The 14,740-nt window shown below is 48.1% G+C and overlaps 1 protein-coding gene across 1 annotated transcript in view; it reads left to right on the top strand.

The window, feature by feature from the left end:
- The first annotated feature begins 3,559 nt into the window (after nucleotides 1–3,559).
- TUBB2A (tubulin beta 2A class IIa) overlaps nucleotides 3,560–14,740 on the top strand; it is a 55,932-nt gene continuing 44,751 nt past the window's right edge. Inside the window, exons 1-4 of the mRNA XM_039246526.1 lie at nucleotides 3,560–3,722; nucleotides 4,526–4,634; nucleotides 4,917–5,027; nucleotides 5,380–6,699. Coding sequence (XP_039102457.1) covers nucleotides 3,666–3,722; nucleotides 4,526–4,634; nucleotides 4,917–5,027; nucleotides 5,380–6,440 — 1,338 coding nt within the window. The 5' untranslated portion in view covers nucleotides 3,560–3,665 and the 3' untranslated portion in view covers nucleotides 6,441–6,699. Of the gene's footprint in view, nucleotides 3,723–4,525; nucleotides 4,635–4,916; nucleotides 5,028–5,379 lie in introns of the transcript that reaches the window.

Genomic DNA, 14,740 nt, shown 5'->3' with positions numbered 1-14,740 from the left:
AGGCCCTGCATCACCTTCTCCCCACAGTCACAATATAAGGCTGCAGCCCCTTCCTCTGGGCATTTGACTCCTTTACATAAAAGTTAGGATTGGTAGCTTTCCAATATTCCTAGCTGGAGAGTATTGAGAAGAGTAAAAAAAGGAAATAATGATGGATTTGCAGTCTTTCAATTCCTCTTCATTCATTGGCCAAGTGTCGGTTGCCTAGGAAACCGCGTGCATCTTGCTGCGGAGTAGGCTGTCAGGCTCCCCGGGCTTGGAGCTGTGTACTCAGTGCTGAATGCAGACAGGCAGTAGGGAAATCTGAAGGCTAGAGGTCCTGTAATTTCAATAAGCGTGTAAAAAAAAATCTTGCTTTAAGAAAACAATGCTACCAAAATAAAAATGTGCTACCAAATCAGCTGTGCAATGCTCCCTACCAGACTTCAATTAGTTAAAGCAATGACTCTACGTGTACTAACAGATAAATGCACAATCACTTGAAAATTTTCCATTTAAATACTCTGCACATTGTGAGAGCAGATATATTTTAATTGCTTAGAGGGTATCTTACCTCAGCCACACAATCAGTTATGCATAAAATAAATGTTGAATTTTATTTTAAGCCGCGTTATGTCTACGGCTTCTGGCGAAGGGAAGATTTAGAAATATTAGTATATCATTAAAGCTACCCAGTCTGTAAGTGACGGCAAAATACATAGTTCTGACACCTTTCACGTCTGATATACAATGACCTAGATGGAGAGGACTTGTGTATAATTCACAAAAAGAAATGCTGGAGGACCCAAATGCGGCCTCTTAATGCTTTGGAAGCCCCTCCCCAGCCTCTCAGGAACTATACGGAATAAGAATGATAAGGATTAGCAGATAAACTGAAAGATTCTGCTGTCACCAACGTAAAACCAGCTTCTTGTGAAAATAAAAATGTGCAGCAGCATAATTCCAAAATGGGGGAGGGGGCGTGGGCAGGGGGAAATGTAAAACCGAGAACAAGAATGCCAGCTTCGCAGCGGCTGGGGGTGGGCGACAGTACTCGCAAATGTGTGAAAGGGAGGGCATCGAGTTCCAGCCTCACTATCCCAAGCCTTTTCCCCCAAAATAAACCCGAGAGGAAAGGGTCCTTTTATCCACAGAATCTTGAGCTCGCGCTTCCAGCTGACACTCCGCGGAAATCTGGCTCTGAAACCTAAGCTGAGAAAATAAACTTTTAGGTGAGGGTGGCTGGCGGCCGGCTCAAATTTCCCGGCCTGGAGCTGATCCCCTGGAACCCCGCGCGCGTTACCCCCTTGGCCTTGGTAGCCAGGCGCAAACCGCTCAGCGCGCGTCTACACCGAGCGCGGGCGCAACCCTTGCTGGGTTCCTTCCCGCGCGCCTGGGTCCTATCGAAGCAGCTGTCTCCAGGTCTGGGTGCTGACATCAACCACAGCTCTTGAAGGGTCCCAACGTGGCCCCCTTCCCCGAGGGCTGGGGCTCCTGGAAGACGGGATTCCAGCCTGAGCCCTGGTTTTAGCTTGCTGTAGGACCTTGGGAGTCGTTCACCCTCAACGTTTCTGCATCTGTAGGAGCTGGATTAGAAATCGGGGTCCTGGGTCCTTGGAACCTTACAAGTGGGGCATGTGGGCGGACCTTCCTCTCCTCTGCCTCTCTCCCGACCCCATCCTAACCCCAAGAAAGGAAGCTGCATCTGGGGAATTCTGCCCCGAAGGTGCAGTCTGGACGCCTTGGGTGTCTGGGGGGAGGCTGGGCTTTTGTTCTCTCGGTTTCTCTTTGTGCACTGGAATTGACTTGAAAGCCCCCTTTCCACCTCCCAGCGGGAAAGAAAGGCGGTGACAGCTTGCTGATAGTTCTGTGAGGGTCTCACTCAACAGCTGCAGGCCCCGCTCCCCCACGGGAACCCGGGTCATTCGGCCACTCTCGCCAGAGGATGAAAAAGGGTCACGTCACCTCGCAGGCGACCGGTCCTAAGTCGAGAAGGGGAGGGGCCCAGCACCCACGATATTGCAAGGACCAGGTTCCAAGTCCGTAGTAAACATTTCAGCCACGCTTTCAACTCCCACCCTTAAACCCAAGCGGATTCCGCCCCCGGTTCCCAATACACACGTACACACGAAAAGTAACAAAGAGATCATCTCCTTCGACTACCTAGAAACTGTGGATTTTAAAGTGTCAGTGCTCAGAGTCTGCGCACGCGCTCTGTGCGCGTCAGGGTCTCGGGTGGCCTCTCCCTCGCTGTGCCGCAGTTTTTAGGCGTGTCCCTCACTCCCATCAGCAGCACCAAGGCTGGGGACCTCGTGGTGGCAGCAGGGTCCGGCACCTGATGAAAGATGAAGAGTGTTGGCGGCGGGGCGGGCGACGATCACCCTTGAAACCCATCTCCTTAGTGGACAATAGATGAACCAAATCCAGACAGGAGGAGCGCCTGGGGTGTGATTTTTAAATACTCCGTTGTGAGAGGTATCCCACACATTTGTAAGCTCTTTGTTCTGCCGCAGCCCCGCCCCCTGGGCCCCACCCTCCTTCTGACCACTGGACAGTACCAGGGCGCAGACAGTGCGCAGACAGCCACACCCACTCCATCCACTCCCAAGGAACAAAAGCCAGTCCCCGGGGTGGAAGGGTTTTTGGTCCCAGCCAGGGGGCTGGGGACTCTTGGAGAGAGTCGCGTTGGGCTGGAGGGGGGCGCGGAGGTCGCCCCACCCCTGGATGCAGCAACCGCAGTGAGAGGGAGGGAGCCAGAAGCCCTTAACAGAGACAAAAGAAAGAGCAAGCGGATGCTGAGGGGAGGGGCGGAAGGCCCCCTGGGGCTCCCGGGCTTTGGGTGTCCAGGGTCACTGCCCTTCAGACCCCAAAAGCCTGATCACACGATTTTCAGCTGGACTCGCCTGGGCCCCCCAGGCTCTGTGTGACCACGATTCGGCCGCTGGATAGTCGTTGGTTCCTAGGCTTGGGGAAAGAGGCAGTGGTCTCACGAGGGGAGGGGAGCTTAGAGATCCGTGGCCGTTGGCTGAGGGGGTGTCTCGATCAGCGCTGGCAGAGCAGCCTGCCACCTATGCCTTCCACCTCAACGCTTGCACCTGCCAGCACCCAGAGCACCGCGTGCTCCTTTCCAGCGCACCTGAGGGCCTCTCCACCTGCTCCAGCCTCCCTGCTCACCCCATCCAGTGCCAGCTCTCCCCTCTACCCCTCCCCCCGTCACCGACCTGCCACTCGGGTTACCCTGGCTTCGCCACCCTCCCGCCCTCCCTTCCTTCACCTACCCCCAATTCTCAGTACCCATCTCTTCAACCTCCCCCCCTCCGAGTCCTAGACAAAGCCCACGCCCCAACCCTACTACCCCGAGCCCCCAGCCCTCTCCCGGTCCGCAAGCCTGTGCTGATTGGCTGCGGGCCCAATGTCCAGCCCCCGGGATGGTCCTTGGGGCTCGGAGCATTACGTCAGCCGGGCCTGAAGAGCGCTAGCGCGAAGGGGACTGGGGGGCTCGGGCTGGGGGCGCGGCCTACGCAGGCTGCCCCACCCTCCGTGCATAAAAGGCCTAGTCCGCTGGCCTGGCGCTCTCAGCCAGTCGGTTCCCGAGCGCGCTCCCAGTGACCCCACAGTGGGTGTTTAAGGGAGGACGGACAGACTGACCGGACGCCGACCAGGGCCAGAAGAAGCTAGCCGGCACCATGCGTGAGATCGTGCACATCCAGGCGGGCCAGTGCGGCAACCAGATCGGCGCCAAGGTGGGCGCGCCGCCCGGGGAGGGGTTCGGGGGTGGGATGCCTCCGCCTGCAGTCCCTCGGGGTTCCCGGGTGCGAGCCTCGACCTGAGCAGGCCCTGGATTCCCCAAGCACAGACCTTCCCGGCTGCTTTGTGCGGCGGTGTGGGGCGTGGGCTCGGAGGCGACTTGGAGGGGGGAGGAACCTCTCTTTCATTTTTGCTGTAACTCATTCGGAATTCTGACCACTCCTCGGTCTCCGCTTCCTCCCTGCTCCTCACTGGTCGGGGCAAGCGTGCCTGGGGAAGGCGCGGGGGTGTCCGCGAGGCTGTGCGCGCTGGTTTACAGCAGGGGCAGGGACTCCGGGAGAGGTGGTTTTACCCGCTGGAACCCCAGGCTGGCTGTGGGGGAGGGGATCAGAGTGATTGTCTAGAGGTCTCAGGACGTGCTTTGAATCCCAAACCACCCTCCTTCCGCTGCCTCCGGTCCCTGCTCCCCAGCCCACCCCCTCCGCGCCCACCTCCCGCCGCCGCGCGCAGCTGCGTCTCTGAGCGCGCAACTCCGCGGCCGCCGGAGCCTACGGCTCACTGGCCTCCCCAGTCGACCCCGCCCGACGAGACCCCCACCTTCTGCCGCCGGCAGCTGTTCGCCGGGGAAACGCCCAATTTCAACTTTCGCACCCTGCAAAATACAAGCCTTGAGGCTGAGCCGGGTCACGCTGCCTGAAAGTTTGGGTTTTTGTAACTGAGTCGAGGGCTTTTTATTGTGAGACGGAGGCTCACTGAGAGGTCGGGCGTGGCTAAATGCAAACTTTTTTCTATGTCTTAGTTTTGGGAGGTCATCAGTGATGAGCATGGGATCGACCCCACGGGCAGTTACCATGGAGACAGTGATTTGCAGCTGGAGAGAATCAATGTGTACTACAATGAAGCCACTGGTAATTGCCTTACCCCCGCCCCCCACCCCGCCCTTCAGGGTTTTACTCTCCAGTCCCCAGACTAACACCAGGAGGGTGGCCCCAGGGGAGAGACGACTCTAGGATTCAGGATTCCCACGTTTCACTGCATGATTTCAGTGGGCTTTCCGGTTCACAGCCAAAGCCTTTGAGTCGGTTGTATGTCCTTTGTTGGGGACAAGAGCAGTCCCTGCAAAAAGAAGAAAAGCCTTTCTCGTTAGAGCTCTCTGCCTGCACGTCTAAGTCCAGCTGTGTTCCCTGCAGGTAACAAATATGTACCTCGGGCCATCCTGGTGGATCTGGAGCCGGGCACCATGGACTCGGTCAGGTCTGGACCATTCGGCCAGATCTTCAGGCCGGACAACTTCGTATTTGGTGAGTGACTGGCATGGCTAATGGCATAGGAGGCTCATCTGACAGTGGACAGCTCAGGGTGGAGGGGTATGACTGCCGAAGGGAAAATACCATATGAAGAACATCCCTGTTGTGTGTGCCAGTTCAGTCGTCATGTCAGCTAAACAATTTGCCCTTCCACCCTAATAGTCAGGTATCCCTAGCTTCTTTATTTATAATTACATGCATAACCAAATATTTTACTGTCTGGTCATTTTGGTGATAATCTGAAGTAATCTGAACACTGACTCATTAATCGACATTAAGGGGCTTAAGGTAAAAAAAAAAAATGAGTGCAGTAACCAGTGACTTATGAAGTCTCTCCCTCTGGCAGGCCAGAGCGGTGCCGGAAACAATTGGGCGAAGGGCCACTACACAGAGGGGGCCGAGCTGGTCGACTCGGTCCTGGACGTGGTGAGGAAGGAATCGGAAAGCTGTGACTGTCTGCAGGGCTTCCAGCTGACCCACTCGCTGGGGGGTGGCACGGGGTCGGGGATGGGCACCCTGCTCATCAGCAAGATCCGGGAGGAGTACCCGGACCGCATCATGAACACCTTCAGCGTCATGCCCTCGCCCAAGGTGTCAGACACGGTGGTCGAGCCCTACAACGCCACCCTGTCGGTGCACCAGCTGGTGGAAAACACGGATGAAACCTACTGTATCGACAACGAGGCGCTGTACGACATCTGCTTCCGCACCCTGAAACTGACCACGCCCACGTACGGCGACCTCAACCACCTGGTGTCTGCCACCATGAGCGGCGTCACCACCTGCCTGCGCTTCCCCGGCCAGCTGAACGCAGACCTGCGCAAGCTGGCCGTGAACATGGTGCCCTTCCCGCGCCTGCACTTCTTCATGCCCGGCTTCGCGCCGCTCACCAGCCGCGGCAGCCAGCAGTACCGCGCGCTCACGGTGCCCGAGCTCACGCAGCAGATGTTCGACTCCAAGAACATGATGGCCGCCTGCGACCCGCGCCACGGCCGCTACCTGACGGTGGCCGCCATCTTCCGCGGCCGCATGTCCATGAAGGAGGTGGACGAGCAGATGCTCAACGTGCAGAACAAGAACAGCAGCTACTTCGTCGAGTGGATCCCCAACAACGTGAAGACGGCCGTGTGCGACATCCCGCCGCGCGGCCTCAAGATGTCGGCCACCTTCATCGGCAACAGCACGGCCATCCAGGAGCTGTTCAAGCGCATCTCGGAGCAGTTCACCGCCATGTTCCGGCGCAAGGCCTTCCTGCACTGGTACACGGGCGAGGGCATGGATGAGATGGAGTTCACCGAGGCCGAGAGCAACATGAACGACCTGGTGTCCGAGTACCAGCAGTACCAGGACGCCACGGCCGACGAACAGGGCGAGTTCGAGGAGGAGGAGGGCGAGGATGAGGCCTGAGCTCGTGGCTCCAGCAGGTTAGGGAAAGCTGAGAAGGAAACAAAGCACGGGGGAGGGGGGCTTAGTGGTGAAAATCTCGTGGCAGTGGAAGGAAAGAAGCATGGTCTTCTCTCGGTGTGCGCGCGGCATCTCTGGTGCTCTTCACTGTTGCCTGTCATTTGGTTTCTTTTCTTTTTGTAATACTGATGACATCAATGTAACATTTGAGGTATTTCTGAACTACTGTTGTAACGGCTAAAATCACATAAACGTTTGTGTCCTAATGGTGTCCTCTCTTCTGCCTCCTTCTTCTCTTTACTGAGTTCTTTAACTGCCATTTTGAATGTAACGTTCAGAACACATTCTATTCAGTTCTTCCTCTAGCAAAGGGAGGGGGGTGGTGAAAATGAATTTACCAATGGTATGGTAAAATTGAACCAACAGTCATACCTAACTGAAGATGTGACAATAATCTGAATTTGTGAATGCCTTTAAATATTTAATTAGTTGAAAGGATGCCTACTTGAAAGCAGACTAAGTGTACTTTTGTGTAGAAGTCCTACTGTGTCTTTATTTCCTTTACCAAAAAAAAATTTTGAATAGTTAGTACCTGCAAACAGCACAAAATTCTAAAAGAGAGTGAAAAGTAAGTCTCTTCCTCCTGTGTTTCTTGCTACACTTTTCCTCCCTGGAGGGCAGCCATTCTTATCATTGTTATCTTTATTGCATCTTTGCAGAAATATTCCATATATCTCCAAACCTAGGTAGATTATTCCTTTTTTTTCTTTCTTCACACACTTTATGATAGAAACATTGTTCTGCTGCCTCTTCTTTACTGAACAGTATATCTTCAAAATCTAGAGAGCTCCCCTCATTTAAATGGATACACAATGTTGTGCCACACTTTATTTAATCAATTCTCTACCAATGGGCATGTAGGTTGTTTGCACTTTTTTCCAATAGTATAGTGCCACGGTGAATAATTTTGTGCATGTCATTGTGTGTATGAGAATAGCTATCCGATAAATCTCTCTGTGGGAATTGTCTGCCAAATTGTGTCATGCTCTGCCTTAGTTTGGGCCAGTCAGTTCCTCACTTGGGGAAGAGAAGTTGAGAGTAAGTTATAAACAAAGGTACAAAATTTATTTAAATACCCTTCTAGAAAGAAAAAATAAAACAGTAGAGCTATAATTTTTCTGATTTTTAAACAAATGCAAAATTGGAAAAATTATTACATTAAATCTGATCCTGTATTTCTTTCATTCTACTTGCTTCTATTCTTACATAATTTTTTTTTTTAAGAGAAGGAGGAGGAGGAGAAGAAAATATGAGTGGTGGATAAGGGATTTCATGTTAAAGAGGCTGAGGTATACATGAAAACAGTTCCAAAGAAAAATGTGAGCAGTGTCATTCTAAATGGCACGAAAATGGCCCCCAAAATGGAAAAGAGCCACAGTTTACAAGTATATATTATGAAAACCAGACCCTAATGAATAGTCACAGGAGTCAAGAGTCCATGACTTCTCCTTTAATACTCTGTATTTAACAGTGAACTGGCTGGTGCCATTCCTGCTGAGCTGATGTAAAGCTTCCAACAACCTAATTGAAGGGGAACATTGGTTTTAAATGCCCTGAACACTTGGGTCCGCTGCCAGGGCCCCCTGGATCCTTGGCTGTGCATTCCTCACAACCTGTCAGACACATGATCGGTGACTTCGGAGAAGACAAGGATCACTGCCAGGTGCTTCCTGGCATATTGTAAGTATCCTGCCTCCTTCCTACCTTTTGAGAAGGGGACAGGCAGGCACCCAGCAGGCCAGCCTGCTAGCCTGTTAGCATACCCACGTCTGCGTGCTGCTGGACATTACTTCAGCATGATCTGAACAGTAGGTACCAGACTGACCAGCCAAGCAGATGCTCTGGGGCAAAGTTGTATAGTACTGAAATGCATATTTAGGGAAACAGTTCAAAAGCAAGAAAATGCAGACTAACACTTAGATTAAAAGATACTTTTTGAAACCCTTAGTTTCCTTTGTTGCATTACCCTTGTACATTGATGGAATTTGCAGTGGCGGGGCTGGTCATGGCGGTGGGGCTGGTGGGGCTGGTGGTGGTGAGTGTGTGTGTTTGTGCATTTGTATGCTTGTGTTTTCAATCTTCAATGAAGGAAATGTTCTATTGCTCCCTGATGTGCCATCAAGAGGATATACTTTTAGGCAGACACAGTATCCAAATTATAAGACCCACAGGGATGTGATGCATGATTCAAAGGTTGGGGTTAGGGAGGAAAAGCCGGAGTTATCTCGAGGTCCTCCCAAGAGTCTGAGAAGGAACAGAGACCCCATATGTGCCACATTTGCCTGCCTCTCTACATCAGCCCCAGAGATTATCTTAGCCTATGTTAGAGTTCCCATTTTGTCACAAGTGTGTTCAATTAATCAAAATTTGGACCAAAAGTAACCATAAGAAGTCATCTAGCTTACCTCTTTATTTTGGAATGGAAGAGATCGAAGCTGAGTGACTTTTGTTTCAGGTCATTGAACTCTTCCTGTACAAATCAAATCTTGGACTCGGTTCTCATAACAGCACCTGTTATATATACGAGGCAGCATGAAGAAGGGAAAGAAATCTGGCTTCCAGAAAAAAATCCCAATGCAACTCAACCTCCCTGGATGGGTTGGGCACAGATGAAATGCTGAAGGGCTTTTGTCCCTAGTGAGGTCACTGTTTGACTGGTGGTGTTGAATTTCCTGGTTCTAAAACACCACACATACAATGTTGGAGTGTAATCATGGTGGTGAGAATGTTCTATCAGAAGATGGTTATTGTGAAAACGAGTAGGAAGTTAATGAGTAGGAAGTAGCACATTGGAGTGCCACCTTCTACGCATCCTTATTTTAGTTAAGATGTGACATATACTAGACAAAGCTGTTTGACGACTACTCCAATGCTGATTTCTTTCCAATGTTTAAGAGAGATTCTATTGTGTGGCCATGCTTTTTTAAATGCACCTCAAAGTTGAGCTATTTACCTGAAAACTGGCCCACTCATACCTTTGTTACTTAGAAGCTTTTTTCCCCTATCTTCCCTGTTCTTCATGTTTTCCTTCAGGCATGCTTGCCAACACATACCTAGAGAAGCCTATTTGGGTGCAGTCTATTTCACTCAGAATGTTTCATAGTCATGTCTTCTTTTCCTTTTAACTGAGATAGAATTTATAGGCCATAAAATTCACATGCAAAAGAGCAGAAGTCAGTGAGTTCTAGTATATTCAGAGGGTTGTGAACTATTACCACTAGGTAATTGTAGAGCATTTTCATCTTCCAAAAGACAAGCCCAATGCCCATTGACAGCCCCTCCCTCTCCCCTCTTCCTCCAGCCCCAGGCAACCACTGATCTTTCTGTCACTATGGATTTGCCTATTCTGGACATTTCATATAAATGGAATCATACAATGTGGGGTTTTGTGTCTGGTTTTCTTTTTTTTTTTTTTTTTTACTTTGCATAATGTTCCCATGTGTCAGCGCTTCATTCCTGTTTATGGATGAATATTATTTTGCTGCATAGATATGCCACATTTTGCTTATCAGTTCATCACTTGGTGGACATTTAGGTTGTTTCCACTTCTTAACTATTAAGAATAATGCTGCTAGGACTCCTGGGTGGCTCGGTTGGTTAAGGGTCCGACTTGGTTTTGACTTAGGTCATGATCTTATGGTTCATGGGTTCGAGCCTCATGTCAGGCTTCACACTGACAGTGTGAAACCTGCTTGGGATTCTCTCCCTCCCTCTCTTCCCCTCCCCTGCTTGCTTTCTCTCTCTCTTTCTCAAAATAAATACTCTTAAAATTTTTTTAAATAGCAATGCTGCTATGAACATTCATGTATGAGTGTGTGTGTGTGTGTGTGTGTGTTTGCATTTCTCCCAGATATATACCTAGGAGTAGAATTGTTGGGTCATGTGTAACTCTATGCTCCTAATCATTTTGACTTCTACCTAAGGGTGTAAATGCTTTGAATCTGCCCAGAAGGCCAAGATAAAATAGAAATCAGAAGAGCCTTGGGTTTTTGTACTTGTGCACCCATATAGAGTCTTAATATTGTAGAGTTAGAGGAATGGAGGGGACTGTAGAGATCTAAGCAAGGAAGAGAAGGAAGAGGGAGGGTAAAAAGTTACCTTCTAGCTAAGTAAGCCACCTTAAAGATAATGTCAGAGTCCCCCTCAACCCCAAAGACTTCTTCTTCCATTGTATTGGCCACCCTTTTTTGCAAGGAAGGCTATACTAAGTAGGCTTTTAGATGGGCACATTATCTCCCCAAACATTTAGAGATTGTTAGGAAAGAAGAAGCAGAGAATGGACACTGGATGGGAAGCTGGCAGTTTCTCCCATAATTAAAAAGTGGCCAAGAAGTGACATTAACTTAGATCTTTCAGGTCTTCTTCCAGTGCTCTCTGTAGACATTAGTTTGTAAAGTGCTTCATGCTAAAAGTGCTCATTTCCCAAAAGAGAGAGCTGAAGACTGAATGAAACATCTCTTTTCTTTTCTGTTTTTAAGTAGGCTTCACACCCAGCATGGAGCCCAGTGTGGGGCTTGAACTCATGACCCTGAGATCAAGATCTGAGCTAAGATCAAGAGTCAGATGCTTAACCGACTGGGCCACCCAGGTGCACCTGAAAGAAGATGTCTCTTCTTCAGGACTAGAAGATTTAGAAAATTGAGGGTCAAATTTCTAAATCAAAATGTTTACTTTTCAGCATTTCTAACTTGTGGTCAACTGATGACAACATACATCCGTGACTTCTAGAGAAATTCCTTTCAACAAAATGTCCATAATAGTAGGTTATGCAGATCCTGAACATTTATAGGCCAAAGCAATGGGATTTTTTTTTCATGAATATATTTCACTGTGACTTGCAAACTTGATCAACTGAGAAGAAAGAACCAAAGCTACTTTGGTGAATCGGGTGGGCGGAGTGGGCACCAGGAGACACACCAGACATGAGCAGCTGTGGGGTCACATAGGTCACGTGGAAGGAATTATGGGACACACCTGCTCAGAAGGATACTGGTAGGCGTCAGTGACTAATGCAAGTCAAAGGGCTAGAGGGCCAGACCGTGCCAGGGAATCTGAGATACCCACATCCAGAAGTAGTTGGAAATCTTGGAGGTCAGCTGAGAGGGACAAGCTCTCAGAAATTGAGAGGAAGGGTCCAGCATGAAGTAGGAAATATCATTCAAAGTTAATGCTCTGACGAGCAAACTTTGCCTGAGTGAGCCAGATCTAGAGAAGCAACTTTCCAGACCCTGCTTTCCTTTAGATCTCTACGTAGTTAGACATGATTTTTTGGACCTCATTTATAGGAAAGAGGAAGGGAATCAACATTTACCAAGTGCCTACTATGTGATAGGAATGTTGCTGCAGAGACTATAGTGTAGAATGGAGACATGTCTCAATTATGTCATTGATTAACTTTGGGACCTTAACAAGCTACCCCCCCCAAATCCTCTTATAACATAGAATTCTTAATATTTACTTGTTCAGAGGTTTAAATGTTATTAAGGTATATATAGTGATAAGAAAGTGATCATCATCAGTATTAATCAAATGTGAACTGTTAGTTACATATTTATCTCATTTCATCCTACAGAAATTCTATATAGTTTAGGGGCTTTTGACTGTGTCCAAGATAATTTGAAAGTTTGCTCTTGAAAAGGTGAGTTTGAGAAATTATGGACTCATATAATCAAAAAATCCAAAGGCAGATCTTTCAAGTTCCGCCATGATTACATCTGGAGTCTCTAAATATGTTATCAGAACACTCTCCTTTATTATTCTCCTGCTTCGGCATTCTGTCTTGGCTTCATTCTTTGGCAGGCTTTGCCCACATAGTGGCACCTTTAGGCTCATTCCACCCTATTGGTAGAGACCCAGAGAAAAGAAGAAGGTAGACTGGTCAGGACTGTCATGTGCCCACCCCTGAATCAGTAATGTGGGAAAGGAAAATGGACACTGATCAACTACCTGCATCATGTGTCCTTCTATGAGATGGACAAGGGAGGGCCACGTGACTGACAGTCTCATCTTTTAGGAAACTGACAGTTTCTAAAAGAATTCAGACTTAGATTAAGCAACTTGTCCCTAAATCATTCAGCTCTAAGTGGAGGATCTGGATATAAACCCTAGAGATTTCTGACTCCAAAGTGCATGATATTTGCAACACAACACCCAAAAAAGTGATTATAGCCACTTAAAAAGGGATATCCAGAGTGGCAGCTGAGGACACACGCCTGATTCACAGATAAGCAAGTCTCCAGAGGCTCCATCTTGCTGACCAGCTCAAGTCTAAAGTCAAAGAACCAGACCATCTGGCCAACCTCTTGACCTCCCTTATCAGTTTCCAATATTCTGCACGAATACTTTCTTTTATTAATTTCTTCAACTAAGAATGTCACACTTCCTACTCTCCATCCTTCACCATTGCAGATACCATCCTCCTTCCCAAGAATATCCCATTTTACCTCTATTCCCAAACTGCTCTTCAGCTCTTAGCGTTATACTAAGGTTCCACTTTTTCTCAGAAAACTTTCTTTACCTGTTAACCTCACGTGACACATTCTTTGCGTTTTGTGGAATAAAAGCCAGCCCTAGGAGCAGTCCTGACTCTAGTCCTAACATTTTCAACTTCAATTTTGGCTATTGTTCATTGGTTCTCTATTGCGAGCGGGGTTTTTTATTCCATTTTTATCTCCACTATTGGTTTCGTTGTGTGTATGTTTTTAGCAGTTACTCTGTTTTTTTTTTAAATTTTAATGTTTATTTTTTGAGAGAGAGAGAGAAAAAGAGAGAGAATGAGTGGGCGGCGGGGGGTGGGGGTGGGGGCACAGCAGAGAGAGAGGGAGACACAGAATCCAAAGCAGGTTCCAGGTTCTGAGCTATCAGCACAGAACCCAACGTGGGGCTCGAACTCACAAAGTGGGAGGGCATGACCTGAGCCAAAGTTGGCGGCTGAACCAACTGAGTCACGTGAGCACCCTTCTAGGGTTTTTAAGATAAATCTTTAACTTACCGTCAGCTACCTGCAAAACACTGCCTCATTTCACACACAGGGAGATTCTTCCAGTAGCATGCTTCCGTTTGCCCTTCTGTTTTCTGTGCTTTGTAGCCATATCTTATTTTCACATATTTGGAAACCCCACTCTACACTGTCACTGCTTCTGCTTCAAATAGTTTCATTATAAGACATTAAAAACTAAGAAAAATGTATTTATCCACATATTTACCAATTCAGGTCTCTTCATCTGTTTGGGTTGAATCACATTTTCTTCTACCTGAAAAACTTCCTTTCACATTTTTTGTATTGCTGATCTCCTGGAAAGGAATCTCTCAGCTTTTTTTGGCTGAAAAAGTCTGCCTCATTTTTGACAGATAGTTTTGCTGGATATAGAATTTTACGTAGACAATGTGTTTTCTGCCAACACTTTAAAGATTCATCCTAGGAGCGCCTGGGTGGCTCAGTCCAACTTTGGCTCAGGTAATGATCTCACAGTTCTTGAGTTCTGTGCTGACAGCTCAGAGCCTGGAACTTCTTCGGATTCTGTGTCTCCCTCTCTCTCTGCCCCTCCCACGCTCATGCTCTGCCTCTTTCTGTCTCTCAACAATAAATAAATGTTTAAAAAAATTTTTTTTAAGTTTAAAGATGCCATTCTATTGTCTCCTGAATTGTGCTGTATGGGCAGTCACTAGTCATTATCAGCTTTGTTTCCTTGTGTATGTTTCATTATACGTAGCTGCTTTTATTAAAATGACCTTTTTTCCTTTTTAAAAAATTTGTTATTTAAGAATAGTTGACATACTTGGAATAAGCTGGATCTTTTTGAAGCTTGCTTCTAAGGTTTACTAGGGCAGACGCAGAGTACTCTCAGGTCTTGGGATAATTTAACCCCACTATTAAGGCAATGCCCAGGAGGCAACTCCATTCCAGCTCGCAGGAACACAGATCATTCCTAACCCTGTGTGAGCTCAGGGAATTGTTTGTCTACACTTTCCAGTTGTTCCTTCCCTATCTTGAGTAATTTCTAATTTTGTGTGTGTGTGTCAATTCTCAGTGCAAGACTGGAGAGGACCTCTGTGCAGATCTCCAGAGCTCTCTGGGTGAAGTTCCTCCCTCCTGGCATGCATTGCTTGTTGTCCAATGTCCTGAGAAACGTTGTTTCATATGTTTTGCCCACTATTTTAGTTATTGCAGTCAGGAAGATATAACTAACACCTATTACTCCATCCCAGCCAAAAGTAGAATTCCTCTTCATTTTCTTTTGATT

Source organism: Hyaena hyaena, unplaced genomic scaffold (genome assembly GCF_003009895.1).
Source record: "Hyaena hyaena isolate Hyena2069 unplaced genomic scaffold, ASM300989v1 scaffold_282, whole genome shotgun sequence".
Lineage (NCBI taxonomy): Eukaryota > Metazoa > Chordata > Mammalia > Carnivora > Hyaenidae > Hyaena > Hyaena hyaena.
Note: the sequence above shows the minus strand (reverse complement) of the source record. Positions and strands in the feature narration are given on the sequence as shown.